A 26,813-nucleotide genomic window follows, 5' to 3' on the forward strand; every position below is an offset into this window, starting at 1 on the left:
AACTGTCACAGACAGTAAGAGCACCTACATAGCTGAACTCCCTGTGCATCTGAGGAATAAAGGAAAATCCAGAATAGATACTTTTTTGTCACCAAACCATCTCCTTATTTACCATAAGCTAAACACCTAAGTAGATAGAATATTTGGGTAGACTGAGCAACACTCATCCTAACTGTGCAAGGCAACCTTAAAAAGTCGAAAAACATGGGTCAATCATTATATTCTGGTAACAAGCTGCAGTAGTTGGTGCATTGCAAAAACACAAAGGTTGAAACAGAGCATCCGTGTGTAAGAATCCAATATCCCACTGAACAATGAGAAACCAAGAACAGCAGAACCTTCCTCTTCCCTTCCCAGCAGCATTAAGATCCCAGACTACATGAGAGGTACCAAGGAGAACATTAACAGAAATTTTGCATCAGGCCAGCATGTCTATCCACACAGCCATTCAGTAAAGGCTGATGTGACAATCAAGGGGAAGGGCAGCACACCGGTTGTTCTCAGTTTCTGTACTCACAAGCTTTCCAACACAAGTAAACCCCAGCAGAAGTTATTTACAGTGTTTCCCCACCTCCCATACGAGACAGTTGATTGTCCCTATGTAACCCATACTATCTCTAGTTCAGAAAGGAGCGACACCCAGAGTCTCCGCATCATTGGAAGAAAGAACCAAGAGTTTTAAGGGTTTTTTTCTAGACTTTTTAAAGAAAGTTTATCATCTCATCTCCACAGCCCTTGGTAAATCACAGTTTTAATGATTCCAATCTTGCTGGCTCTATCCAGAGCATCAGTCTAGCCAGATAGATGCGAATATTCTCACTGTCAGGCCTAACCAGCGTGTTAACCTTAGCCGACCAATGACGTATCATTTCTTGATGGCTCTTTGATCTTGTATTTGTTGGCTTTCATCAGTGATGAAAAACAGGGGGTTGTTATTCATGGCATAACAGTCAAACTTGTTCCTCCACAGAGCACCTCAGGGTGGTACATGGGCCGCGTCCACAGCCACAGCGTTTCCAGCCTACAGAATGCTGGCTATGTGCAGCACCGGCTACCCTTTCAGAACGGCCCTCACCGCTATTTCGGCTGCCCCAGGCCCAGCCTTAGGGACCATCTCAAGCAAGCATCTTACCACTATTACCGACCTCAGCAGTTCTCATCTCCCCTTTACTCCTCCCTGACCCTCGACGCCACTTACAGTTCCACACTGGGAATTCACCTCACAGATGACGCAAGTCACTATCAATATGTGCTTCTGCTCTAGGCCAAGAAAGAAAAACTTTATTCCTATACTGGGATCCCAGTTCACTGAAGCCATAATTCAACCACTGCACCGCACAACACTGTCGTGCACCATCAGACAGATGGTGCCAGCAGAGTAACCTCCAAATTCACTGCTGAGCTTAACATTTTTCTCCCTTTAGAGAGCAGCTGCAAATCTGGGCAAACAGTCAAGTTTTTCTTATTTCTATTCAAGGATAAACAATTTACAGTGAAGGAGAAAAAGCAAAAGGAATGTTTGGCATCTACTTTTATAATCTCTGGTGACACTTAAACTAGTGGGTATGCTGTATGTTTATCATTTGCCACAACAGGATTTTCTAAACAATCACTGAAAATACTAGGCACCCAGCTTCTTGTCAGAAAAGAGCAGGACATTTAAGCACCTAAAGACTTTGAAGAGGTCTACCTCCTCATTTAAAATTGGAAGTGCATTATCAGGGATATTTACCATGTCAAGCAGGGACAGGAAACCTCATCAACATACACATACACCTTAGTGTTGGCCAACCTGTCAGATTATTCTGAAGTTGTAAGTTACACCCTCAGCTACAGTCACACAACGGTCTCAATGGATTTTTCAGCTATGCGGCTCCTCTGAAACAGGCAAGCATTATTTTAGGACACTAATTCCTCCCCATATATACTCAGGAGGGGTCAAGATCCAACACAGAGCTGAATGTTACTCAACTCTGAAACGAAGCTTTAGCAGAGATAGATTGCTACAATGCAGTATCTAGAAAGGGAGTAGGGGCAGAATACTGACATTTTGCCTCTTCCACAGAGGGACACTCAGGACTCTGAATGCAACCATCTCTCCCTGCCCTTCGTAACAGCTAGGACCAGACGGGCAATATATAACAGATATACCACTGATAAGCGAAATCATGATCTGCGTACCCGCCATGCCTCCATATGGAATGCAGGAGGTTAGGGCCTGCCTGTAGCAGGGGATGGGGTCCTGAACAAACAGCTAGAGCTAGGCAGCTAGGAGGGAACAGGACATTTGTATTATAGTGGATTGTGGCACTGGACACAGAGATAAAAGTCCTCTTAAGGAGGGCAAGCGATCTGTAGCATTAATATATTTAACCTGTTACTTTTTGCTAGCCCTAAGAGCACCCCAACAACATGGTGGGGAGATACCTATAACAATGTGATAGTGATAGTTGACTCTACAGAGAGGTTTCCCAGTGTATTAGAGGAGTGAGGATATTGTCACAGAGAGCTGCTGATCTTCCATTCTCCCACACATACAGGCTCAGCAAAATACAAGTTCCTCGAACTGTAGAGCTGAGCAACGCACTCAGACAGCAGAGCACCGCTGCACTTCACCTGTGCCCCAGCGGTTTCCTCACTCAGCCCCTGCCACCGTACTCCCTCCGTGGTTGGCAGGCCCTGCGGCCTCCGGGCCGCTCCACCCCGACCGCCAAGGCTGGAGCCCTTCCCCCGCCACACCCGGCTACACCCAGGCTCGTCCCGCCCCGCCGCCGGCAAAGCAGACGCCACCGACGCGTACCGCCATTTGCAGCACTTCAATGAGGCCTCAGCGCTCACGCAGTCGTCCCCCCCGCCCAAGACTTTGTCAGAGAGCAGCAATGGAGCTATCCGCACGGCCCCCACTCCCCCGCAGCCCGCGCCGCCCGGCCCCGCGACCGCTCCCGGGCAACCCCAGCGCCGGGGGGAAACCCCACCGCCCCTCAGGAGCGCTGAGCCGAAAAGCAACGGGGAGGCTGCGAGCAGAAGGACTGGGGAAAGAAGGCGAGGGGACCAGGGGAGCGCACCGATGAGGCAGCTCCAGGACTCGCTGCCCGCCGCGCGGAGAAACCGTTAAACGGCCACCACCGAGCGGGCGCCAGACAGCCTGCGCGCGGTTCCCGCCCCCACCACCTTCCCGGCTCTGCCCCGCCCCTTCCCGCCTGGCCCCGCCCCTGCCCCGCCGGCTCTGACACCGGCCGGCGCATCTCCGCCCCGCCTCCTCCCCTCGCCGAGTCGGCGGCGTCCGCGGTCGCCATGAGAACGGCTAGCGTCACCGGGCCCCGGCGCCGCTGATTGGCAGGAATTGTTCGAGAACGTCGCCGAAGGCGGAAGCGGAAGCCGCACGTGGAGCCGGTGAGTGGTTGCCGCAGTTTCTGGAAACTTCGTCTCATTGTCATATTTAAAGCGGCGGTGCCGGCTCCCCTCCCCTCCCCTCCCGCCTGCGCACGGAGCCGCCGCGCGCGCGGTACTGGGGCCGGCGGCCGCAGCGCCGGGAGCGAGCTGGGGCAGGGCGGGGGCCTCCCCCTGGCGGCGGGGCCATGGCCGTGGTGGGCTTTGACCTGGGCTTCCAGAGCTGCTACATCGCCGTGGCGCGGGCCGGCGGCATCGAGACCGTCGCCAATGAGTTCAGCGACCGGTGCACGCCGTGAGTGAGGAGCGCGGGGGGAGGTGGGGGCGCAACGGGCGGGGGGGCAGGCAGGAGCCGGTCAATGGCCGGCGGAGGGCCCGCGCTGGAAGGTGCTGGAAGCTTCCAGGCGGGTGGGATGGGGGGGCGGGGGTGTCCTCTGTGTGGGAGCAGCGCGGCCCCGGCACTCACCGCCTCCTCACGGGCCCCCGAGAGGCTGCGGGGGAGCCCGGGGCGGGCGCGGGGGGCAGGTGCGCGGCGGCGGGGAGGCGCAGGGCCGGGCGGCGCTCCGCTGCGTGCCCCTGTGTCCCCCCCGTCCCGAGACGGGGCTGGAGCGTGTCCCGCGGGCAGCGGGCACTGACTTGGAAATGGAAGCCAGCCCGCCGTGGGGAGGCTTCTCGGCTAATTGTGCGGCAGGCTGCGAAAGCCGGCGGTTGCGAGGGGGATCCCTGTCGGGGCAGCCTGGTTTAAATGGGACACGGGGGCAACACACAGACACGTTCCCTCTCTGTGGTCGGGCGGGCTCTGCCCCAGAGCAGTTCTCCTTTAGTCTGAGGTCAGGTGTAGAAAGCCTCAGGCTCAAAGCAGGAGTTAGTTGTGAAGTTATGAGCAGCCAAACACAGATCGGTAGGATTTAGTCTGGGTGTGAGCTCTTAATTGTGATCGTCGTGTTTAACTGTTTGGATAAACCATTGTGAAAAGTCCTGGATTCGAGCCAAGGCTTTAAGAAGGATAAGAGTCGTATTGTAGTGTTTTACCACAAGCTGGAAGAATGGCACTTCAACAGAAAGACTCTGGTGTTTTATCTGCGATTGTAGAGAATGCATCCATGATAGTCCTCAGTCGCGTTTATTGTCGGCACTGAGTTAATTAGCCTGTTGTTCTTTTCAGATCGGTGGTTTCGTTTGGATCCAAAAACAGAGCTATTGGTGTCTCGGCTAAAAACCAGGTAGGTCGTTACCTGGCATTTGTGCATAACAGTAAATCGGCCAGTGCAAACTGTTCAAGTGCCAGTGGGTGTAAAGAGAGTTGGCTTGCTGTAGTTAAAACCAAACAACTTCGTTTTCCTTGTCAAGCCTTTTTATTTTAGAAATGCTGCACTACGCTGCCATGCTTCCTTCAGAGAAATGCAGGATGTTTTTAATAGAATGTTACTGCTCTCACTTTCATTAATGGTAATATTTTCCAGTTGAACGTGTTCCTTTTCTGACAACTTAAGGTCATCGGGTTTCTCTTCCTAATGGCTGTATGTAGGATATTCCTTGTGCTTGAAGGAAAACATTTTAAATGCTGTGTATAATTTATTAAAATTAGGTGCAAAGGGAGAGTTTCAGCTCAGATTTTTAAAGCTATTTAGGTACCTTACTACCTTTGGTTTCACTGAAAGGTAAATGCCTGTGTTTTTGAAGGTGTAAGTTCTTAGGGTTTTTTTTTTTGATTGAAGTCCTCTGAAAGATTGAATGTTTTCTTCATTAAAGTAGTATTTTCAGTTTAAAAGGAGGCCTTAATCCTGACAAATCTTAGAATAACTGAATGTAATGGTTAAATAAATCCTCAGGTATTGTACTGTAGGTTGTTACATAACTGCTGCCGGCGGAGGCCAGGCGTGCAGCCTCCGTGGGCCTGTGCAGATCTCTCCTGTAGTAAAAGGACTGCAGTGGGTTTCCATGGAGAGAGCACTAAAGAAGACTTTTTTCCCCACTGTAATAGCTCCCCTTTTAATTTTGAACAGCCAAGGAAATACGAATATGTTACATGTTCACAAGCACACATACACTTTCAGTTACAGGTTAACATTTGGAGTAGTAAAGTAAATACATATGTTTGTGTTTTTTCCTTAGATTTCATTTTAGCATTGCTTTTGTTTGACTGCTTCCACTGTTTCAAGTCAGAAACTAGTATGATTCATCTGTACAGAAATGAGTTGTTACTCAAAACAGCAAGTGATCTGAATCCTATGTACTCTTGAGTGTGTTTCAGTATTGTTAGATTATTCCAGTAAATGCTGTTGAAAATGTGAAGTAAGCTGAAAGTGAAGTAGATTCTGTCTCTTGAATTGCATTTAAAAGCATGTATTTGCAGTGATGAACACCTGTGACTACAGTTGCCTTCAGACTAGCCTTTATAGGATGTTACTATGTTGAGTCTTTCATGCTTGGTTGTCCTAGCAGTTGAAACTAAGTATTTTTGCCAGAAAAGAATGTCATACTTAGAATGATAAAAGATTTCAGAGCATTTATTTCTCTTGCTGTAAGCAGTCCAGTTTGGCTGACCAGCTGAGATGTAAATTGTGTTTCTTTTGTAAATGTAGAGGTTTCTTGATGTGGACAACTAAGAGTTATATTTTCAGTGTCCTAGGGTGTAGTAGCTACTTAAATCAAGGAGTAAAATGATCCCTTTAATTTGAATGAGTTTCTTAGTTTAAAAAAAAAAAACACACCAAAAAAACCCAGAACAAAAAACCTACAGAACAAAAGGAAAAAAAACCCCAATTTTTGGCGACTTCAACAATGTGGTTATATGTGAGAGAGCTCATAATACTCAGAGGTGCTCTCTTGCTTTAACACTTGAGGAGCTGCTGTTGGAGTGAATTTTCGGAGAATTTCTGTTTCCTTTAGGTGAGTCTGGTAGCATTGGAGATGAGGGCAGTATGGTAGTTAACAGACCATAATTCTCAGCTTTCTTAATTGTGACTAAGCAGGAAGATATTAAAACATGCTACAGACCTAATGGCATACAATTACTCTAAAAATATCTTAAGATTGTTCATTTAGTAAAGGCTCTGAGGTTAATTCTAAATTAGGCTATAAAAGCTATCGGAATGTTTGTGCTTCTCTGCCCACTGCATGGTAACTATTTTTGCGTCTACGTTCTTCAGCAATACAGCTGTCAATTACGTAGCATTCAAGTACTCTGAAGTTATGACTACACAAATAAATGAAACCATGCTGGGAAATGATCTTGGACACAGGAGCCTAAATACTCTATTGCATTAAAGTACTGGAATAGTTCCTGGCATGTTTTTTGGCCTGTACTAGCTTGTGCTCTTACTAATAATTGCTGAGCACTATTTGGTGATTAGAATAAACCAGGGATGATTCCCACCAGGGAATTTGTCTGACATCTTTCTCTGCACACACAGCTTTCTAAAACTTACTGTTTAATAGTATGGGTATGGCCTGCTTCGTCAGGGAGTTTTTCTGTTGGAGAACTGTCATAGTTGCATGGTCTTCTAATATAAGATGTAGCTCATTCTTCAATTCCATGATGGAAAATTTTGCATGCAATAAGAAACTGACACTTTCCTTTGAGGGTAGTGAATGCTAGAAATCTTCCTTGGTATGCTTGTCATTTGAGTTATTATCATGCAATCTGTTGGTGCCTGCCTAAATCTATTCTGGAGAGAAAACACACTTTTATAGTTTCTCTCCAATAGCATAGGATTCATTCTACTCTGAGATACTTGCAGTATCTCTTTTAGGCCGGTCTAGTCTAATTTCTGTTCTGCATTGCATTCCTGATAAAGAATGCTTCTTCTCTAGGTCAGTTGGTTCTGTGGGGAGCTTACGCTGTAGTTTAGCATTGTTACCAAAAAAGAGTGTCGTGTTTCTTGCTGTTGTCTATGCACTGTATCCTTCTTTGGTCTGGTGCAAGAATTTGAGTGACGGCTAGGTGAACATCAACAGGGAAATGCCATGGTTTAGATCTAGCTCAGGGGAAAAAGTAAGTATTGAAATGTATAGGGAGACTTACCAGCTTGAAACTTAGTAACTGTGGAAACAGTTGTTTGCACTCAGTGTAATGGGGTTTAAAGTGAACAGCTGGAGGTGAGGTGGCTGGGGTTGGAGTGCCAGTTTACAGGCACTGCAAATACTTGTGAAGCTGGCTTCTATCTTTAATTGTTTGAATACTGTCTAAATTACGTGACTAAAGTAGTAGGCACTATAGATCCTGTTATTGGTCACCTGATTGCTTTGACATTTTAGAGATACTTGTATAATCCTTATAATACTTAATATATAATGGTTTTTAAGTATCCATATCTCTGACTCATGTAATCTTCTGTAGTAATGAGCTGATACAAAGTACCAGATAGTAATTACAGGTGTTATAGAAGCAGATGTGACAAGTGAGTGAGCAGTTGCCTTAAAACTTGACTGATGCTTGGGGGCATACAGAGCAGCACTGAACATTGCAGGTTGATAAAGAGTGGATTTCTAAATATCCTGTATTTCTTTACAGCAAATAACTCATGCCCACAACACAGTATCTAACTTCAAGAGATTCCATGGCCGTGCATTTAATGATCCTTTTGTTCAGAAGGAAAAAGAGAAGTTGAGCTATGATTTGGTTCCTATGAAGAATGGTGGAGTTGGAGTAAAGGTAAATTTGCAGTGTATCTTTTTGGGTTTTATAGCTAAATTTAGAAGTTTACATTTCAGCACCTAGTCATGAAAATACGGTTTTCATTTAATTACCCTGAAGGTTTTCTTTAACCTTTCTCTTAAAGAAGAGCTCTTGCATGAATAGACAGCTTCATCTTTAAATGGTGGATGTTAACTATCAAATGAAGGTTCATTTGCGAGTAATTGCTGAAATGTGAGCTTCCCTGTTGGCAAATTGCACATCCAGCTCAAACATCCCAGCAGAAAAACTGCTAAGATAATTACGAGGTCATACGGTTTTACTTCAAGGTATTAACCTTTTTGTTGCTCTTGTGTAGAATGCATTGCAACAGTCTAATTATGTGGTTACAAATTCCTTATAAAGTAGTAGGAACTCTTCTTTAGAATAACTGCTATAAATGAGTGACATGTTTGTCTTTAATGGACATAATGGTATAAGTTACTTGCAACAGATGTTCAAAACCAGTTTGTACCACACTGCAGGTTTGACTAATGCTTTGCTTACATTTCAAGGAGTTTGCTGATACAATGTCAGCTTTTCCTAGAATAGGTGCAGTTAATAACATCGTATTCAATTACAGAAGTATATAAAAATACTGATAATGAAGCCTTGCTGGCCTAACAGATGCTGCTGTTTCACTAATGAAGACCCTAGCTTAGGGCTGTGTATTTAAAACTGGGATGTTTAGAGAACAATTTTTCTATTAAAACTGAAGTGCTTAATTTTTCCCCAGCTGGGCTGATGTGAATAAAAGGCAAGTGCTGTTTTCAAGAATCAACTGTAACATGTTCATTCACTTCATCATTGCTATTTATTTTATTACACAGAAAAATGGTGATTCAAGAATAAATTCTTGGTAAGGGAGCAACAAATAAACTTTTTGCTGAGCTTCATCTTAAGCTTTTAGTTGTTTTATGTGCATAGGTGAACTGCAGTTCTTCCTTTCAGAGACTCTTTGCAGATATGAGCAGAAGCATAAAAATGTCAGGGGAAAATAGTCAGCAAGTAATTCTGGACTTTTTTTTTTACAGTTGGCAGCAGTTTGAAAATTGATGGCTACTTCTACTTTTTTGGCATAATGCTGTGTGACCATGTCTAGCTTTCGTCACATTTTGGACTTGTGTCACTTTTCAAATCACTTCCTAGTCATTTCCTTCATCTATAGAGTTGATATGGTTCTTGATGTTTTAAGTCTGTGAAAATGGAATTATTGCTTCTGCAGACACTCAACTGGGAAATTAAGTTGTAAAGTGAAATTCTATAATGAAATAATTAAGTGTGACATGATTGAAAGAGTATTAGTCAGCAGTGTATCAAAAAACATTAAATGTATGTAATTTTTCCTCCAGTTGAAATAATGGAATTATTTTACCTATTTCTTCTATCCAGGTCATGTACATGGATGAGGAGCATATCTTCAGCGTGGAACAGATTTCAGCTATGTTACTGACTAAATTAAAGGAGACTGCAGAGAGTAACCTGAAAAAGCCAGTAACAGACTGTGTTATTTCTGTAAGTAATTGTAGTGCACAGGAACATTGTCTTTTAACTTCAGCTATTGAGGGCATTTTGTTTCTATTCGTGTAGAGTGAAAAAGAGCACTGCATAAGCACTTACAAAGGGATTAATCCTAACTAGCTTTAGAGCTTTTGACTTGAAGAAATCCCAGGGTTGTTTCCATATTCCAGACCCTGACCCCCTTCATGAACTCATTCTCTTGGAGATGTCTGAACTTTTGGACCCAGAACATTTCTGGGATCCAGGTATATACCCTTCTGCTGCAGCTTTCTTCTATGACTAAGCACACTAACCACTCATTAAAGACACCTTTGTTTATCAAAGTTTGCCCTCTGGCAGCTGAAAACCTTAGTTTCTGTCCTGTTTATGTTCTTCCTCTCAGTAAGTTAATTTTTTTTTTCAATTTATGACTGCACAGAAAATGACCTCAGATGAAGAACAGTCATTCCATTGCAAAGCCTGAGTGTAAAATAACATGTCTCTGTGTTCTCAATGACTCTTTGAACAAGTCTGTCTCATGTTGCATCTAGGAATATTTAGTTCTGTTATTAGAAGAGTTTGTTCTCCAGTCAATCCCTGGAAAGTTAGTGTCTTCTAATGATGTAGTTTCTGTCCCTGAGGACATCAGAGGTCACTGTCCAATGCCAATGCTAGAGATCTGTAGCAAATTTTCAACAACATATTCCTTCAGAATCTCTTACCACTTCTTGCCCAAAGTAATTTTGGCCAAACCAGATTCTCTTTATTCATTATCCCTTATTTCTTTGCATCTCTCACATCTGTAATGTTGCCATACTTCCTTCTCCCCCTCCCCTCCCCCCCTTTACTTTCTTGGACAGGAATACATCTACTAATTCTGATTAAGCTTTTTTCATGTCTCTGTCTCCATAATACCCAGTTTCATATTTTGCACCAGTAATTAAGGTTCCTTTCATTTGTGTACAAATAACTTGTTTCTTACTAGTGTCTGCTCTTGTAAACTAGCTGATACTCGTTTAATTCCATCTCAGCCTGATTGAATAGAATATTTGAAGTCTCTATTCAGTACGGTAGTTGCATGTTAAGACTTGCAGTGAGCAAGTGTATTCCTCAAAGAGGGTGAATAGATACAATTTTTAAATGAATACTTTCAAATAAACAGTGTGATGTCTCATTTTCTGGAAATAACTTCCCATTCTCACCTGCTTTCTTCAGGTTCCATCATTTTTCACAGATGCTGAAAGGAGGTCTCTTCTGGATGCAGCTCAGATTGTTGGATTAAATTGTCTTAGGTTAATGAATGACATGACAGCAGGTAAGTAGGGGAAAATAGCAGTTTCTGCAAATGAAAAGTGTGATAGAGGGTGCATTTAGTTACCCTAAGAAACAGGGTCTGACTTGAAAAATCAGATGTGAGACAGAAACATTCTAAAAACTTGTTGCTATTCTCTTGATTTAGTCTTTCATTTTAATGTCTTCTGTGTGAAGGGGTAGAAGAGATGACGCTTTAGTGATAGTTATTTCCCTCAGTACTTAATTAGGAGTCACCACATGTGCCTGGACTACTTGTCCATTTAGTTTACTGTTCAGATTTCATGGAAGAAACCTTATGATGCACAGTTGTGGGATTTAGCCACTCTTAAAGGAAGTTCCTTGATTAAGCGTCAACACTTAGTAATTTCCAAGGCTTTTGTCAGTATAATCGTGGTTTTAAAACACACACACAAAAAAGGGAATTAATCTCCTTTGCTAATCTCTTCAGAACTCTAAAAACACATTGGCAGAACCAAGAGTTTATTTGGTCTTTCTTAAAACAAGCATTCTTACCCTGTCTTCCTGCATTTTTCTGTTTGCATTTGGTGAGAGAGCATTTGTTCCATGTTTTTAAATGGCATAATAACCAGCACTTTTTTCCTGGGGGAAGGATTGGGAAGTAGAGGTCTGTACCAGAAGACAATTACTTTTCTGCTCCCACTGCCCACATTAGTTAGATAAGTAGGGGAGAGTTTACTTTGGGAGAATGGTCCATGCGAGCATTTTTGGTGCGCACCAGCTGGATTCATGCTTTTGAATTTTATATTTTATTTTTTTAAGGAGTAAAGCAATCTTAAATATGCATTGATGGAGTGGTATCTTAAAATGTTTTTCTGGAATCAGTTTTAGATGAATATCTACACGGTAATGAATAGGATTTCTAGTAAATGTAGTTGTTTCGTCAGTATTATGATCTTTACATTGAACACTATGTATTTGCACCTAGTGAAGAGCAAATCTGACCGTATCATTGCAAAAGCCATAGGTGCATGTTTCTGTCATGGAGCTTTAGCTTAATTCTTTGTTTATATAGCAGGGTGCTAAAGAGAACATGTGGTAGTGTGAATTCTTGATCTGGGTAAGTGTGAACCCCACAGTAGGTACACTTTGTCCCATGTGCCTGGATTCTTCTGAGTTACAGGGCTTGTACATCTCTAGGGTGATTGTGGGGAGACGAGGAGGAAGGATGAATATCCAACCCTCTATTTTTAATCTTCAAATTCCATTTTCAAAATGTTTATGAAGAAACTTTGTATCCATAAAGAAAAAAAAGTTTAGCACTCAAAAAAGTGTGTTTTCCAACCTTAGCAGTCAAAAAAGAGTACCTTTCCAACCCATTTCTGTATTGAAGCAGAAGTAATCCTTCACACCCGATTCAGAGATGACCTCTCATGATGGGTTCACATAAGCCAACTAAAGGCCTTGCCAAAAAAGGCATTGTCACTTCCTTTTTGTTTGTTTGGCAGAACACATCATCCCAGTCTATGGCCATGCAAGAACCTTGAGAGCTTTTCAGGACTTTTTAGCAAGGATCTTTAGAAGCTTTGCCATTGGGATGAACGGTCCCCAGAACAGCAGATAGCTCTTTCATTCCCTTAGCACCCTTTCTTTACTGTGTAGCACACAGCATTTCTAATTTTCTTTTCTTTACCTTGCAAGGCTAATGAGTATTATCCAAGTTTTTCTAATATTTTAAATGTAACAATCTTTGATTATATCTTTGGGGAAGGGCTCCTGAGGTATAATAGGGCAGAAAAGAAAAATAGGTTTTGTTTTTAATGAGAGGCAAATTCTGCTGTGATTCATCAAGTTTTGTTCATAAATTTATTTTTAGCTTGGAAACAATGGCAATGTGTTCAGTCTGCTCAGAAATACAAATGTTACGTGAATGAAAGACCAATACATGATTTCAATCAAATCTAGATCTCAAGGATATAACAGATACATTTTGTGAAATAGAGTTTCTGTTTTTAATTAACCACCTCTTAATGACTGCTTGTGGGAGGGATTAATGAGTGCTGGTATTGGGTTTTTACAGACTCCAAAGAATCCACACAGATGAGAACGAGTGCACCAACTGCAGGGGAACTTTATTAGACACCAGAATCCATAAATCTCAAGTCTCTGATCAGTGGGAAACTTGGCTGTCCTTGTTCCAGATGGTCTGGAACTACTGCTTTTGATGTGAGAGAGGGAGTCGGTGTCCCTTTCTCCTCAAGTGAGAGGATGGCAGTGTGACTATAAAACATTGCTCTTCGGAGCATGTATTCCGGGCCTTGCTTACCACCTTCTTTAATGCTCTAATTCTCTTGCCTGATCATCTGTCTACTATCCTGGCTGTTATCTTCATCTTGGGATATTTTCATCATACGCAAATGTACATTCTTGCACATTCTATCTCATGCCAAAATCTCAGCCTTTCCTGCGTAACCATGTAGCCGAGACTCTCTAGGGTTTTATTTATCTTCAATTACTGCATCAGCCTCCTGCCTAGCTTTGACACTGCTATCCATCCAGAATGAATGCTGCTGCAAAACTGTGTTCTGTCCTTTGACTTCATTATCCTGTGTTTACATGCCCCACTGGCTTCTGTTTTACACTTTTGATGCACTTCACAAACTGTCGCTGCCAGATATTCTGTATAGGCTGAGATTCTTCCCTTTTGCAGCCTCTGCTGACCATTTATACCATTCTGAGACAAAACCTTCATGCCTGGGAGACACTTCTTGTAATTACAAAACTGGGTTTGGGTTTTGTTGTAAAGATGCTCTGTGTTTGATTACTATGGATTACTATGCAAAGCAAAAAACCCAAGTTGTTAATAAACAGATGAAAGTAGAAAACCCCTGAACAGAGTTGTTGCTTCTTAGTTTTGCATGCTTAAATGCTTAGAGAGCACATACATGACTAAGGAAGGATGTTTTACTTCTTAGATTCTACAACGTAGATTAATGGAATAAAGCTTCCATGTAGGTAAGACCTTGCATAGGTGTATGTCTGGATTTGTCTTGCTGCTCTTGATCTTATAGCTTAATATTCGTAGGGATGTGATGGCATGCGATTGGAGATTCACTAGGGATTGCATTGATAATGTCTGACACTTGTTTTGCAGTGGCTCTGAATTACGGAATTTACAAACAAGACCTTCCAGCTCCTGAAGAGAAGCCACGGATAGTTGTATTTGTTGATATGGGACATTCTGCATTTCAAGTGTCAGCCTGTGCATTCAACAAGAGTAAACTAAAGGTAGTAAGATTAAATGAAAATAAAAGGGTTTGAGATGTTAGAATCAAATAGCCTGTAAACCTGCCTTGTTTTTAAACTTCTGAAGTAATTTAATGCATAGGAAGTGGCAACGAGTCAAAAGGTAAAGATTTTTATCAGTGTCCTTCATTTCATTAGGATGGTTTCAAATACGGGCTGTAAATTCCTTGCAATACACCAATGTAAGATATACAATACAACTGCTATCACTTAGTTTGTTTTATCTAAATGGATGTATGTATAGATTAAAATTGTGAATGCTTAGGATTGTCACCGAGTTACTTCCACTGTAAAAGTGAAGAGCAATTCTTGGCTGATGTGGTTGATTGAAGTACTTAAGCCTGTGCATTGGAAGATAGGCTGACTTGTCCCCAACCTTTTTGAAGCAAAGGCCTGCTGATATTGGAAGACTGCTATTCCATTTGATTTTTACTGAGTGTAAGGCTAAATAATTGTCTTCTTTCAAACCAGGTACTTGGCACAGCATTTGACCCTTTCCTAGGTGGAAGAAACTTTGATGGAAAGCTAGTAGATTACTTTTGTGCAGAAATAAAAGCAAAGTACAAGCTGGATCCAAAAGCAAAAGTTCGGGCTCTTCTTCGTCTGTATCAGGAATGTGAGAAGCTGAAGAAACTAATGAGTTCAAATAGCACAGACATTCCCCTAAATATTGAGTGTTTCATGAATGATACTGATGTATCTGGAAAAATGAACAGGTGAGTTTTATACAAGACAGGCAGTTGCTTTGGTGGCCATATTAAAGAAGTGTTTCTTTCCGTGTTTGAAAGAAACTTACTATGCTAAAATTAAGTGCAAGTGCTGAATAGCTGTGGCATTTTTGTAATGCTAGAATAACTAAGGCTGTGAAATGTAATGTTCAGCTACCTGAGCAATGTTCCAGTGTAATAATGCATGCATAAGAAGCTTGGATTCTTTTTGTAGAATGACACATTCTTAAAACCATGGGCTGATGCATGCAAACCAGACCCAGGGGGGTTGGCTGCATATTTAGGCCTCCTGTGTATTTTAGGTAACTAAATCCCATACTGCTCTTAAGATAGCAACAATTGAAGTTTTGTTGCTGTTTTCTGTTCTTATTGTACGATGGATATTGGTGGAGAAATGGAGGACAGTAAACGGTGCTTATGGGGGATGACTTGACTATGGCCTGAGTGTAAATGAAGTCTGTGTGTGTCTCATCTCTTGCACATGCTCACAGGCACAACTTAATTTGTAATCAGTTAGTCCTGTAACTACTGCCAAGAGAGTGGTGGTGTGTTTTTTTTGTTCTCTCCAGTATTTAGGCAACAGTTTTTCATTGTAAAGGAAGTATGAGTGTTTTCTGTATTCTTATCTGTAACATCTGCTTAGAGGCAAATATATAGCACCTGCCCAAACAATACCTTTATCTTATTTAACTACATTGATAGCAGTGTAGGAAAATCTGTAAGCAGCTGTTCATGTACGGTCTTGTCTATGGTTGTCACTTCAGCCTACTCACAGGGGTTTAGCTTTAAGTCTCTTTGCAGTGTAGTTAACAGACCTGGTCAGCATCAGTTTGGAAACAAGAATACCAGGAAATCTTAGTGGTGGGACAGGCGTTCTTTGGTTAATTCCATTTCTTTCCTTAGGTCACAATTTGAAGAATTGTGTGCTGACTTGCTGCAAAGGATAGAGATGCCTCTGCTTTCATTAATGGAACAAACACAACTGAAAGTGGAAGATGTAACTGCTGTAGAGATTGTGGGAGGAGCAACCCGCATTCCTGCTGTCAAAGAGAGGATTGCTAAATTCTTTGGCAAAGATGTCAGTACAACACTGAATGCAGATGAAGCCATAGCTAGGGGCTGTGCTCTGCAGGTATAGTACTGGCAACACTTGATAAACATTTCTTGAAAGTACTTTTTTGAAGAATTAGCCAAGCAGTTATGAGACGTGGCAGAAGTGGTCCATTTTAAAGCACACAAGGCAACATACATGTTCACTGGGTCTTTCTGTGGGACTATGCTGTTTAAAAAGTCTAGAGTGCTCCTCTGTGGTGCAGTACTTTACTGACAGTGCTGATGCTGGGTGTATTCTGTAAGCAGTCTGCTCTTCCCTTCCAAAGAACAGGATATAGGGCTCTTTAATGAGAAAATTTAAGTCTCTGTCAAGCTCAGGGAAGAGATATTTTTAATCAACAAAGTGTATGAGAAGTATCTATGGAGAGCCCAAAACATTGCAAGTTAGCATTTTCTGGTATCCAGCTTTCCATCAATGTGAAACAGCCTTTTAGTCTATCTTCCCCCCCACTTTTACAGTTTCCAACTAGTGAACTGTATTTTACAAGCAAACCACCCATTCTGCCTCCTTCCTTTTCTCCTTTGCTTATTCTCTTATTTCACCCTCTCTTTGACTTGTTTCTTTAACCCATCTGACTAATTGGTTTTCATCACTAGCAATCAGTTGTCTCCAAGGAAAGAAGCAGGACCTGTAAGATAAACACCACTTCTTTTAGGACTAAGTAATGCAGCACTTACATTCTTTACAGTCCTGGTATTTGTTTAGACTGTTACGTTTTTTCACAAGCTATGGTAAGAATAAGACCAAAAGTCCCGCTAACCCAAAGGGTAAAAACACTTCTGTATGAGATTTCTGTTTTCTTATCATACTCCATTGAAATCAAGCAATTTGCCTAGTTTTGTTTCAGTAAAGTCAACACAGTTCTCTTTCTCTTGTTTAAAGATATTTAGCTGTCTTGGGTGGGTGGAGCAGAGCAGTTAACCAACTTTAATGTATGTCTGTTTTTTGTTTAGTGTGCAATTCTTTCTCCAGCTTTTAAAGTGAGAGAATTCTCTGTGACAGATGCTACACCATTCCCAATATCTCTGTTGTGGAACACAGAAGCAGAGGACACTGAAGGGTAAGTAGCTCAAACTACAGTTCTCTGAAGCTTTTGGCTTTCATAATTCAAGGATAATGTTCCTGGTTGCATTTAAATTAGGATCTCGAAATTCTGATGCAGAAAACCCATAGGCCATGTACCAGAGATGGTTGACAGCGGAGACTGTGTAAAGGCATGTGTTGAAATTTTAACCATAACTCCTCATGTTAAAAAATTAACAAGATTTAAAATTGTGATTGAATGAGCTACCAACCAATACCTTGTCTTGGATTGCTCTTATCTGGTTGTCAGGTTTTGGAATACAAAATGAACTAGAACAACTGCTGGATCCTGATCCCACTTTCCTTTCTGGCTTTTTTTACTCAAGGTGTTCCTAACACCTATCTGAATTCTTGTTTTAGTAGGAACTTCATACACTATGTAAATATTGTGAGCGTACATGGATGCTATTTGTCTGGCTGAAGAAAGAAGCAAGGATTTAACTCAGTTTCATAAGAGAAATTTCTTGTCATTGCAGTGTCTTAAGACTCTGACCTCTCTGCTATTAACTGTGCCATGCCTGTGGGAAATGCAGTTGCTGTCTAGGATGTAAAGAGGTCTGAGTTTAACTTCTGGGATGTTCAGAGTTCTACAGGGGCCTGTTCATACCTTTCTCATATTCTTTGTAATTCAGCCTTTTCTTTCAGCCTGTCTTCTGTGGAGATGCAGAATCTAATTGTTCTGTCACATGCTTCTGAGAGCAACCTGTGGGTTCACACTGTAGGTGAAGCTCTTAGTTTCTCACATTTAGGTTATTAGATGAGATCTTTCCATAGTTAGGAGACAACACTTAGCTGGAAATTAGAATCAGACTGACACAATAGCAGACAGACCCTAGAGGAAGAACATAAAATAAAGCTGGTTGTCTTTCTGTCATATCAAGGAATGAATAATAATCTGGTGTCAGGATTCTCAACTGAGCCACAGAAAGTAAATGAGTAAGGAATTAACAGGGCTATAATTAGCCTTTTGAGACTAACCGAGGAACGGTGCAAATTATGATTTAAATTACGCTATTCCAAGCTCAGAATCATGTCTTTGCAGGAAACAAATTTTGGAGGTCTGCTGATAGTCTGTCACTGAACTGCCACCTACATCTAAACTTACTTGCTTCTGAGACTCAAAATTAATGGAATAGCACAATTTCCCATTACAGTACACAACAGTAATTTTTTTTCCTTACAGTAGTGAAGTACCTTTCTTGGAATTGTTCAGAAGGGTGAATGTGTCAAAAGATGGTGACATTTCTCTGAAGAGTTCTGACCCTAGATCAAAGCCTTTCAGCTCAAATACTCTGCTAAAAGTGATACTTTTCTCTTAATTATAGGGTTCATGAGGTGTTCAGCAGAAATCATGCAGCACCTTTCTCCAAGGTTCTTACGTTCTATAGGAAAGGTCCATTTGAGTTAGAAGCTTTTTATTCTGATCCTAATGGAGTCCCATATCCTGAGTCAAAAATTGGTAAGTAATTGTCCTGGAAATGGTGTTGCCTCACATTGTTTGGTCTTAAATCAGTTCTGTAACTGTGTGTTTGTGTCTGGAGGACTCAATTTTCAATTCTTCTGTTCCATAGGTAACTGAACTTGGATTTTTTAAATTTTTCTAGCTTCTAAAGTTGCTTCAGTCAAATGAAGAAACAAGGGGAAACTATAGCCAAATGCTCAGGACTAGAATGGGGCTATCACTGCAAAAGATAACTTTTTAACTTTTTTAATCTTCTTTTCTGCTTTTCGCTAAAGCAAGCTAGGAATACTTGAAAAATATCTCCTGCATATAAAACTTATCTTGAGTAACTAGTTGTTGTTTTTTCCTATACTTTCTGGGTTTGACATAATGTTGAATAACTTAATCAAGGCAGCCTGAAACAGTGGCAGCTACAAGACTACAGTATTGATTTGAATTGTCTAGATAACATTTATAAGCAGTTCTTTCATCCTTTTTGACAAATTACAACATTGACAGTGTTGACACTTACAAAGAGTTTATGATGTGATTAGTTAGAAAAAGATTGTGATGGTAAAGACAGGCCAATTAAATAATTGCTCGAGTTCTAAGCATGCAATTAAATGTTGCATGTTTGCATGTAAAATTAAGATAAAGCTATTACTACCTGTCAAGCAATTGCTTGGGTTTGTTAGAAAGCTCAACTTTTTTTTTTCAGAGTGGTAGAAGAAATGACAAATCTTTAAGTATTTGACAATACAGCTGTCCTGTTGGTTAACAATGCACTTAAAATACAGTATCACCAGAACTGTAGTGATAAAGATAAGCTTTATAAATATTCTTAAATTGGGTGAGAGAATATATAGAGCAAAACCATCTCCATCTGATTTACCAATATTTCAGCTAATACTTAATGCACTACAAAGTTGTCAAAAGCTATTATTCTAACAGAAAACATCAGTTAATTTGCTTTGAAGTAGAGAAAATACGTGGTTTCACTGAGAGTCACAAAGTTCAAATACCATATATCTTAGAAACCAGCACAATATTTTGTAGTTATGGAAACAGCAGACTTCCTTTCATGTTAACTCTTACCATAAAGATAGATAGTGGGATTTGTGAGTGTGCAATTTATATGCCTTTAACAAACAAGACAGTATTTAACTGCTGTTCCACAAACTGGTGAGAACAGAACTGAAAATCGGACTGGTTTCAGCTCACTCACCGATTAACTCTCTGCTCAGAACATAATTGTTAGTAGTCCCAATGGGTGAGTCAGTAGTTCTGATGAGACTACCAACAGGGAGGACAGGTCACAACTCCACTATTATAGGATTTACAGGAGAGGGGAGATTACATGCTTTAGCCTGTAAAGTAAGGTAAATGCTTGTATGCGTGTGGTTTAGATCTTTTGATGAAGGAATGGTGTGTGTGAGCATGTGTATATCCAGCCTGTGATGAAATCGGTGAACTTGTACTTTGCAGCTGTACAAGCATCGTAATCACCAGGTCACTGTTTTGGTGATACACATATAACCATGTAGTAGGCAGGAAAAATATGTCTGCCCTTAATGTCAAGGAGATCTGATTCCTCATACACTGTTAAACTAGTTGGCTGTCTGTTTTAGTTTCACAGAGCTTGTTTCAAGTACTACAGGAGTTACAAAACAACTACATTCTGCCCTAGAGTAAAAGGTAATGACAGACTTACATGGATGTTAGAAGCTGAAAATAATGCTTCTAGAAATACTGTTTCTATGTTGGGCAGTAACTTGTATTAAAAAGACATACCGCTTAACATTGGCATTAAAATAAATCTTTGTGTAGTTTTCCTTCATCCCACTATAGCATCAGGGATAGCACAAGTAAGGGGGAGTGAACTTTTACTTTTTGTATTTACTCTATATTACTAATGGCAGGAGAACCTACCCTGAATGATGAAAATAAACGTTCTCCTTTTTGATTTGTAAGGTAAAGTTGGCTGAAAAGCATCATACTTTTTGTTTTTTTGTAGTATTCTTTTCATTTTGGGGACCATGAGATTAGCACAGAGGCTTCATCAAATATTTAGAAAATGTGTTCTCTATGAAAGAGGGAGGTGTTTTCCTGGCTCTGTAATATTACCTATTTAATTCTATTGTGTGACTATTGATTCATTTGTTTTTAGGTAGGTATGTTATCCAGAATGTGGCAGCCCAGAAAGATGGAGAAAAGTCTAAAGTCAAAGTGAAAGTCCGTGTCAATACTCATGGCATTTTCAGTGTGTCCACTGCATCCATGGTAGAACCAGTTAAAAGTGAAGAGAGCGAAGATGTCGGTGTTGAGACTGAAGTGGAATCTCAGAACCAGAGGCCTATTGAAAACTCAAGTGATGTAAGTTGACCTTCCTTGTGCGTGAATGTCCTTGCTGATGAAAGTGTGTTCTGCTGTTACATACTCTGGAAGAAAAATACCTTCTTCTAAGGAAGCAAAATGAGGTTAATCTTGAGATGTGCATGGCTTTCAGGAAATAAAATGTCTTTATAAGAACAGGAGAAAATTAGTGCTATCTTGAAGGTGTGTGGACTTCAAAATCAATTATTGGGCAAAGTGCCAAATAGTAGCAGGTGGGTTGCTTGAGGGTAGGGTTGCTTGCAGCTGCCATTGTTACCAGAGTGTTTCAGATAGTTTGGAACTTGGTTTGGATTATTAGTCATCCATGCTCTCTCTGTTAAAAGGATTTGTGTGTAATCCTTCATATTAGTAAAGTTTTGAAACTTCTTGTGGAAGGGAAAGATGGATTGTTTTCTATGGCATTGAAGGGGAGGGGAATGCTGGGGAATAATGCAGCATTGTTACGGTGTATTTGATGTTTTAATAGTTTCTAAGGGGGGAAAAAAACTTAAAAGCTATGGCTCAATAAATTAAAAGCCACTTTTTGTAACAGAAAGTGGTAGCACGCACGCACATGCACATAAGTATTATGCTGCAAGCCTGGCACTGGTAGCATTTTCACTACGTCCTTCTGAACCTGCACCTAGTCTGTGTCTCCGTTAGTTAAAGCGTGTGTGTTTCTGCATGTGCACAGAATGCTTTGTAGGGCACTTTGTACAGTATGTGCGTCAGAAGTGAAGTGCCCTATAAGTTTTATTAAATACAAGTGCACATGCCTTCTACATCCTTTGTGCCTGGGCTTTCATTTCAGAAAAATATCCAGCAAGACAACAGTGAGGCTGGAACACAGTCCCAGGTACAAACTGATGGTCAGCAAACGTCACAGTCTCCCCCTTCATCAGAACCTCCCTCTGAAGAAAACAAAATCCCAGATGTCAAAGTGAGTGACCCTTTAACTGTTGAAAATGTTATGCTATATAACGGGGACTTTTAAAATGGTAACACGTTCCAGGAAAAAGTAAGAAACTTCATGCTCGGAACCTTTTTCATTTTTATACCTTTTCTAGTGTGAAAAAATAATGTATATACCTTGTGATGATTTTTGTACAGAGTTTGCAAAAGAATTCCTGCAAGAAGTCTCGCTCTACCACTTCCCTGTCTTTATGCAGTGTTGTACAGCTAATTTGTTTGGGTTGCAGACATTTCAATTTGTTTAACAGCTATTAGAGGCCAAGCTTATTAGGCCTGCTGAGAGAAGTTGGGATCAGGAATTCATAAACCTAAGAGGAAATAATCTGTGTGAAAAACATACGCTTGCATGATAATGCTAGTAGTGTGCTCTTTCATCTGTATAAGATAAATGTTTTGGGTTAAAATCTTGCCACTGTCAGCATCACCAGTGAAGTGCTAAGCTACAGATGGGCACTTCTGGAAAACCTGCAAATATACCGTGTATCTGAGAAATGTCCTTCCTGTAGCACAGTACCTACTGTCCATGAAATAGACTGTAAGCAGACTAGGGCAGGAGGTGGAATCCCCGAAGGGAAAGTGCCTCAAGTATATTTTGAAGATTCTGAAAGAACACAGAAAATCTCTGCATGTTCTTCCTGTGAATGTTTCTTTCATCATAGTGCTACTTCATCAGAAGGAAGTCAGGAAAACTATCTTATTTTTCTTCTCTCCAATTCAGACAAATGAGAAGAAAGGTGATCAGCCCCCAGAAGCTAAAAAACCCAAGATAAAAGTGAAGAATGTGGAATTACCTATCGAAGCTAACTTGGTTTGGCAGTTAGGAAAAGATCTCCTCAATATGTATATTGAAACAGAGGTGAGTTAGTGTGATTTAGACTGCTTTCTTGATTGTAGTTATTAACTGTTCATCTGCTTTTTAAGGCAATTTCTGATCTTTTACTGTAACCCTGGAGTGTGGACTCAAATAACTTACAGTGAGCAAATATATGGTCCAACTTTAACACATAACTGACAAATGTTAATCAGAAAGATTGAAGTGTTGTTTATAGTGATAGTATCAGAGCACTGATCCATGGAATGACATCACAGATTGGTTCAAGCTGTTGTAATCTAGAGAAGTGCAGCCCATTTCTTCAGGTGAGCCCACTGCGTAGCAATGAGAATTCCAGCAGTTACATGAGCCAAGGCCTCTGGGAGATACTGTGTTTTACAGGAGCTGTGCTTTGTAGAATGCTGTTTGAACATGGGTATTTTTTAATTAAAATAGTTTCTGTGATTATACAGGGTAAGATGATTATGCAAGACAAACTGGAAAAAGAAAGAAATGATGCAAAGAATGCAGTGGAAGAATACGTGTATGAATTCAGGGACAAGCTATCTGGACCATATGAAAAGTTTGTTTGTGAAAAGGTAGGTTATGGTTTCAGGAGCTTCTCTGAAAATACTGATACCAAATATCTATTTTGTATTCCTTGGTCAAGCTTTCTCATAGCCATCCTGGAAATAGCTGAAAACTGTAACTCATTTAAATGACGGCTGGGACTGATCCAGAATTAGGTTCAGGCTTAGCAAATAGTACATATTCCTGAAAATAAATTTTGTCACAAATGGAATAAAGTTTTGTTTCCAAAGGAAGTTGGTAACTGGAAGGAGAAGCTTGTGTTGCTGTATCTGTAACCAAAAACACGAATTAAAGCTGCACCCCAAGCATTGGCCTAATTAAGGACAAAAGGCTATAAATGCTACCTATGTTGCAGATGTGTGTGTTTCCCAGTTCAGAAACTGGTGTGGTTTAATTGACTTAATGAGAAAAGCTGCAGTAGAAATGTAATTTTTATGTAGGAGGCCAAGAACTAATGTTTATATTTACCAGTGTCCTGTTACTGCAAAACACATGCAGTCAATTGGTGCATATTTTGATGTTTGACATGTCGAATTATATTGATACATAGGATCTGCAGGGATTCTCTGCGCTCTTAACAGAGACAGAAGGCTGGCTGTATGAAGAGGGTGAGGATGAAGCCAAGCAGGTGTATGTAGACAAATTAGAGGATTTAAAGGTAGGTCTGTTAGTAAGCCCAAAGGGCAGAATTTCCAAAATACCACACAAAACAATGTTAATGGATTACATAACGCATAGGAATTGCTTTTTCTAGAAATTAGGTACTCCAATTGAAATGCGCTATCAAGAAGCAGAAGAACGACCAAAGCTGTTAGAAGAACTGGGACACAGGCTCCAGTATTATGCTACAATAGCTGGGGAATTCAGGAATAACGTAAGTGGCCTCAAAGTACCTTTCTTTTACCACATAGTGTTTCACTGAGGCTCATCAGCTGGCAGAGGCTTCAAATTCCCTTTCAGATGAGCTGCAATCTACTGTTATATAGGTCACAAATTTGACACCACAAATGTTTCCCAGTACTCAAAAAAATCTTTCATAGTGTGTCATATCTTCAGTTGCTTGATATTTCTGGATGTTTTCAGGCCGAAAAGGACATTCTTATAAAGAGTGAGGGTTAGACTGTGGTCTTTCTTGACCTTTTAAAAGCTAATCTGACATTTTTAGAAGCTCTTCTTCCAGTTCTTCTGGGAACAAGAATTGTGCCATGGTGGGAAGCATTAGTGTAAAAGCTACTCGGGATAGACTAAAACATCAAGCTTTATCATATATGGGTGTTTGGGGTTTTTTTGCCATTGATATTTGAAGATTACTTTCTTGATAAGCCTTCTGAAAATTTACTTCTTGGGTTTCAACTTAATGAGTTTTAATAAGGCAGCTCACAACACTCAAGCTAATTTGGTTTGAGATTGAGACTTGCATCAGAAACAATTATGCCTTTGCAGCCATAGATTACAAAATTGTCATTATTAAGTGAAGTCCTTCAGTAGTGTTACACAGTCTTGAAATAACTAGCATCATTGAAAATAGTACATTTAAAACTTGAATCCATATTTAGGTTTCTTAGCTAAAATCATAGGTTGTGTTGCTGGGTGTAGGTCCTTCTCCTGATATCAGTAAATTGTGTAACTATGGCATTGTAGGGAATGCTCCTAAAGTTGAACGACTGATCCTTTCCCTTTGTGTACAGCAGAATTGCACTGTCTAAACTACCTTGGGCCCACGTAAGACTCTCCAGGAGGGAGGGGGTGGTTTTTTATCAACACTGCTAAGAATGTTATATTTTGTGTGACCTGTTTGTGAAGCCTCTATTCCCTCTGTGAACTAGGTTTCTTGTTTGAGTATTGGAAAAAGGAAGCTTTATTTTGACATCTGTATTTCTTGTTGTCTCTTGCTGTAACAGATCTGGCTTGTTGCCAACTTCTGTTTATTTTGGAAATCAGCAAAAATAATTGTGAATTATTGGGATAGTCTTGTTGGCATAACTTGACAGTAAACTTGACATTATTAACTAATACAAAACATTTGTATTTGGGCAGGATGAGAAATACATCCATATTGATGAAATGGAAATCATGAAAGTAGAGAAGTGTGTTAGTGAAGTGGTAGAGTGGATGAATAATGCTGTGAGTGCACAGGCTAAGAAGAGCTTAGATCAGGATCCGGCTGTGCATTCAAGTGAAATTAAGGCAAAGCTACAGGTAAGTACCATAAGAAACTAATTTGAGAGGCTGGTGCTAAAGCTAGACTGATATGTCCCCCTTCCTCTCCCCCAATTTCATCTTACTGCTCCAGGGTTCTTAAAGGGTAGTTAGCAAGTATGGACAGAAGGAGATTCAGTAGAAAGCAGAAGAGCTGTACTATACTGTATACAGTTCTGTGGAGCTTATTGACATCTTAAGTCTTTCAGTCATCTTAAACTCAGGTTGTTTTTCAGTGTTAACTGGTAGGCACAAAATAGTCTGGAAGAAAAAACCTATGTGAAATCCAAAATATTAACTTGAAGAACTTTGCCCACAGAACTTCAGAAAGTAGACCAGTTAATTTATTTCAGGGTACAAAAAGTACTTGTTTGGTCTTGGGAAACAAATACAGAAGCAAGTTTCAAACAGTGTTTCGGGAACAGGACTTTTCACACTAGTGAAGCTGGTGGGTCCTTAGTATATATTCTGACCACATCTTTTCCCTTTCTTTTAGGAGTTAAACAATGTCTGTGAGCCTGTTGTGACACAACCAAAACCAAAAGTTGACTCTCCTAAGGAGGAAAACCCATTAAATGAACAGAGTGATTATAAAACTGAAGAAATGGGAGAAGATGACAAAAATTCTGAAATGCCTCAACAAAATGGCGAATGTCATCCGAGTGATCAAAACACCATTAGCATGGACTTGGACTAAACCACTGCACTTGCAGCAAGTTATTTCATCCCATGACAGAAGATATTTTTGCTGTCGTATGTGATGGGGGGGTGGGAATGCATTGTTTTGGGAACTATTTATATTTTTTTCTTAAGACGTGTCTAGGATATGCTGTGTTATGGGAGGAAGAATAGTAATAGTGTTGGTCATGACTATCCTAAAAGGAAAATTGCCTTGGTAACTTTCAGATTCCTGTGGAATTGTGAGTTCATACTAAGCTTCTCTGCAGTATTTAACCATTTGCATCACTAAAGATGAAAAGAAGCCCTTGCTCTGATATATACTGCTCCTTCAAAAGGTTGTAATTGAAACCTTCGTAGGCATTTGTAGATGCCAAGGTAGTTTTCTTTTGTCTGGACATCTAATTGGGTATGTCAATAAAAAGCCAGTGTCTGTCCCGTTCACAAGGACTTTCCAGAAGAAACCCTTCTGTTCTAAGGTTTTTGATTATTGCAGTCCAAAGCACTTATAATAAGATGGTGAAATGTGTTAGTAGCATGCAGAAACGCTTAGTTTCATCTCTTGCTAAACAATACATTTTTCATGTGGGGTACATAAAATGAAGGAAATGCTAATTCTGTTAGTGTTATTGTGAAGCTTTTTAATGAGCTTTAAAATAAAGTTCATTTTACTGGTA

General features: G+C 40.6%; 1 protein-coding gene across 2 annotated transcripts; it reads left to right on the forward strand.

The window, feature by feature from the left end:
* The first annotated feature begins 3,464 nt into the window (after nucleotides 1–3,464).
* Nucleotides 3,465–26,813, forward strand: HSPH1 (heat shock protein family H (Hsp110) member 1). Of its 2 annotated transcripts, XM_076364296.1 has the most exons (18): nucleotides 3,473–3,685; nucleotides 4,556–4,613; nucleotides 7,907–8,047; nucleotides 9,461–9,583; nucleotides 10,784–10,883; nucleotides 13,995–14,128; nucleotides 14,618–14,862; nucleotides 15,778–16,006; nucleotides 16,942–17,048; nucleotides 18,397–18,530; nucleotides 20,680–20,885; nucleotides 21,697–21,825; nucleotides 22,576–22,713; nucleotides 23,142–23,267; nucleotides 23,810–23,917; nucleotides 24,014–24,133; nucleotides 25,297–25,458; nucleotides 25,955–26,813. In XM_076364296.1, the coding sequence occupies exons 1-18, from the start codon at nucleotides 3,579–3,581 to the stop codon at nucleotides 26,153–26,155; spliced, it is 2,568 nt and encodes an 855-aa protein (XP_076220411.1). In that variant the 5' UTR covers nucleotides 3,473–3,578; the 3' UTR covers nucleotides 26,156–26,813. The 2 variants fall into 2 exon arrangements, with proteins under 2 accessions (XP_076220412.1, XP_076220411.1); XM_076364297.1 differs by lacking the exon at nucleotides 21,697–21,825 and having other exon boundaries at nucleotides 3,465–3,685.

The sequence above is a fragment of the Aptenodytes patagonicus genome, chromosome 1 (assembly GCF_965638725.1).
Source record: "Aptenodytes patagonicus chromosome 1, bAptPat1.pri.cur, whole genome shotgun sequence".
NCBI classification, from domain to species: Eukaryota; Metazoa; Chordata; class Aves; order Sphenisciformes; family Spheniscidae; genus Aptenodytes; species Aptenodytes patagonicus.

Excerpts from the sequence above, each read along its gene's own strand:
- HSPH1 (XM_076364296.1), top strand. The coding sequence starts at position 3,579 with ATGGCCGTGGTGGGCTTTGACCTGGGCTTCCAGAGCTGCTACATCGCC. Across the intron at positions 4,614-7,906 it reads GTGTCTCGGCTAAAAACCAG|CAAATAACTCATGCCCACAA; the intron begins GTAGGTCGTTAC and ends ATTTCTTTACAG. Across the intron at positions 9,584-10,783 it reads TAACAGACTGTGTTATTTCT|GTTCCATCATTTTTCACAGA; the intron begins GTAAGTAATTGT and ends TGCTTTCTTCAG.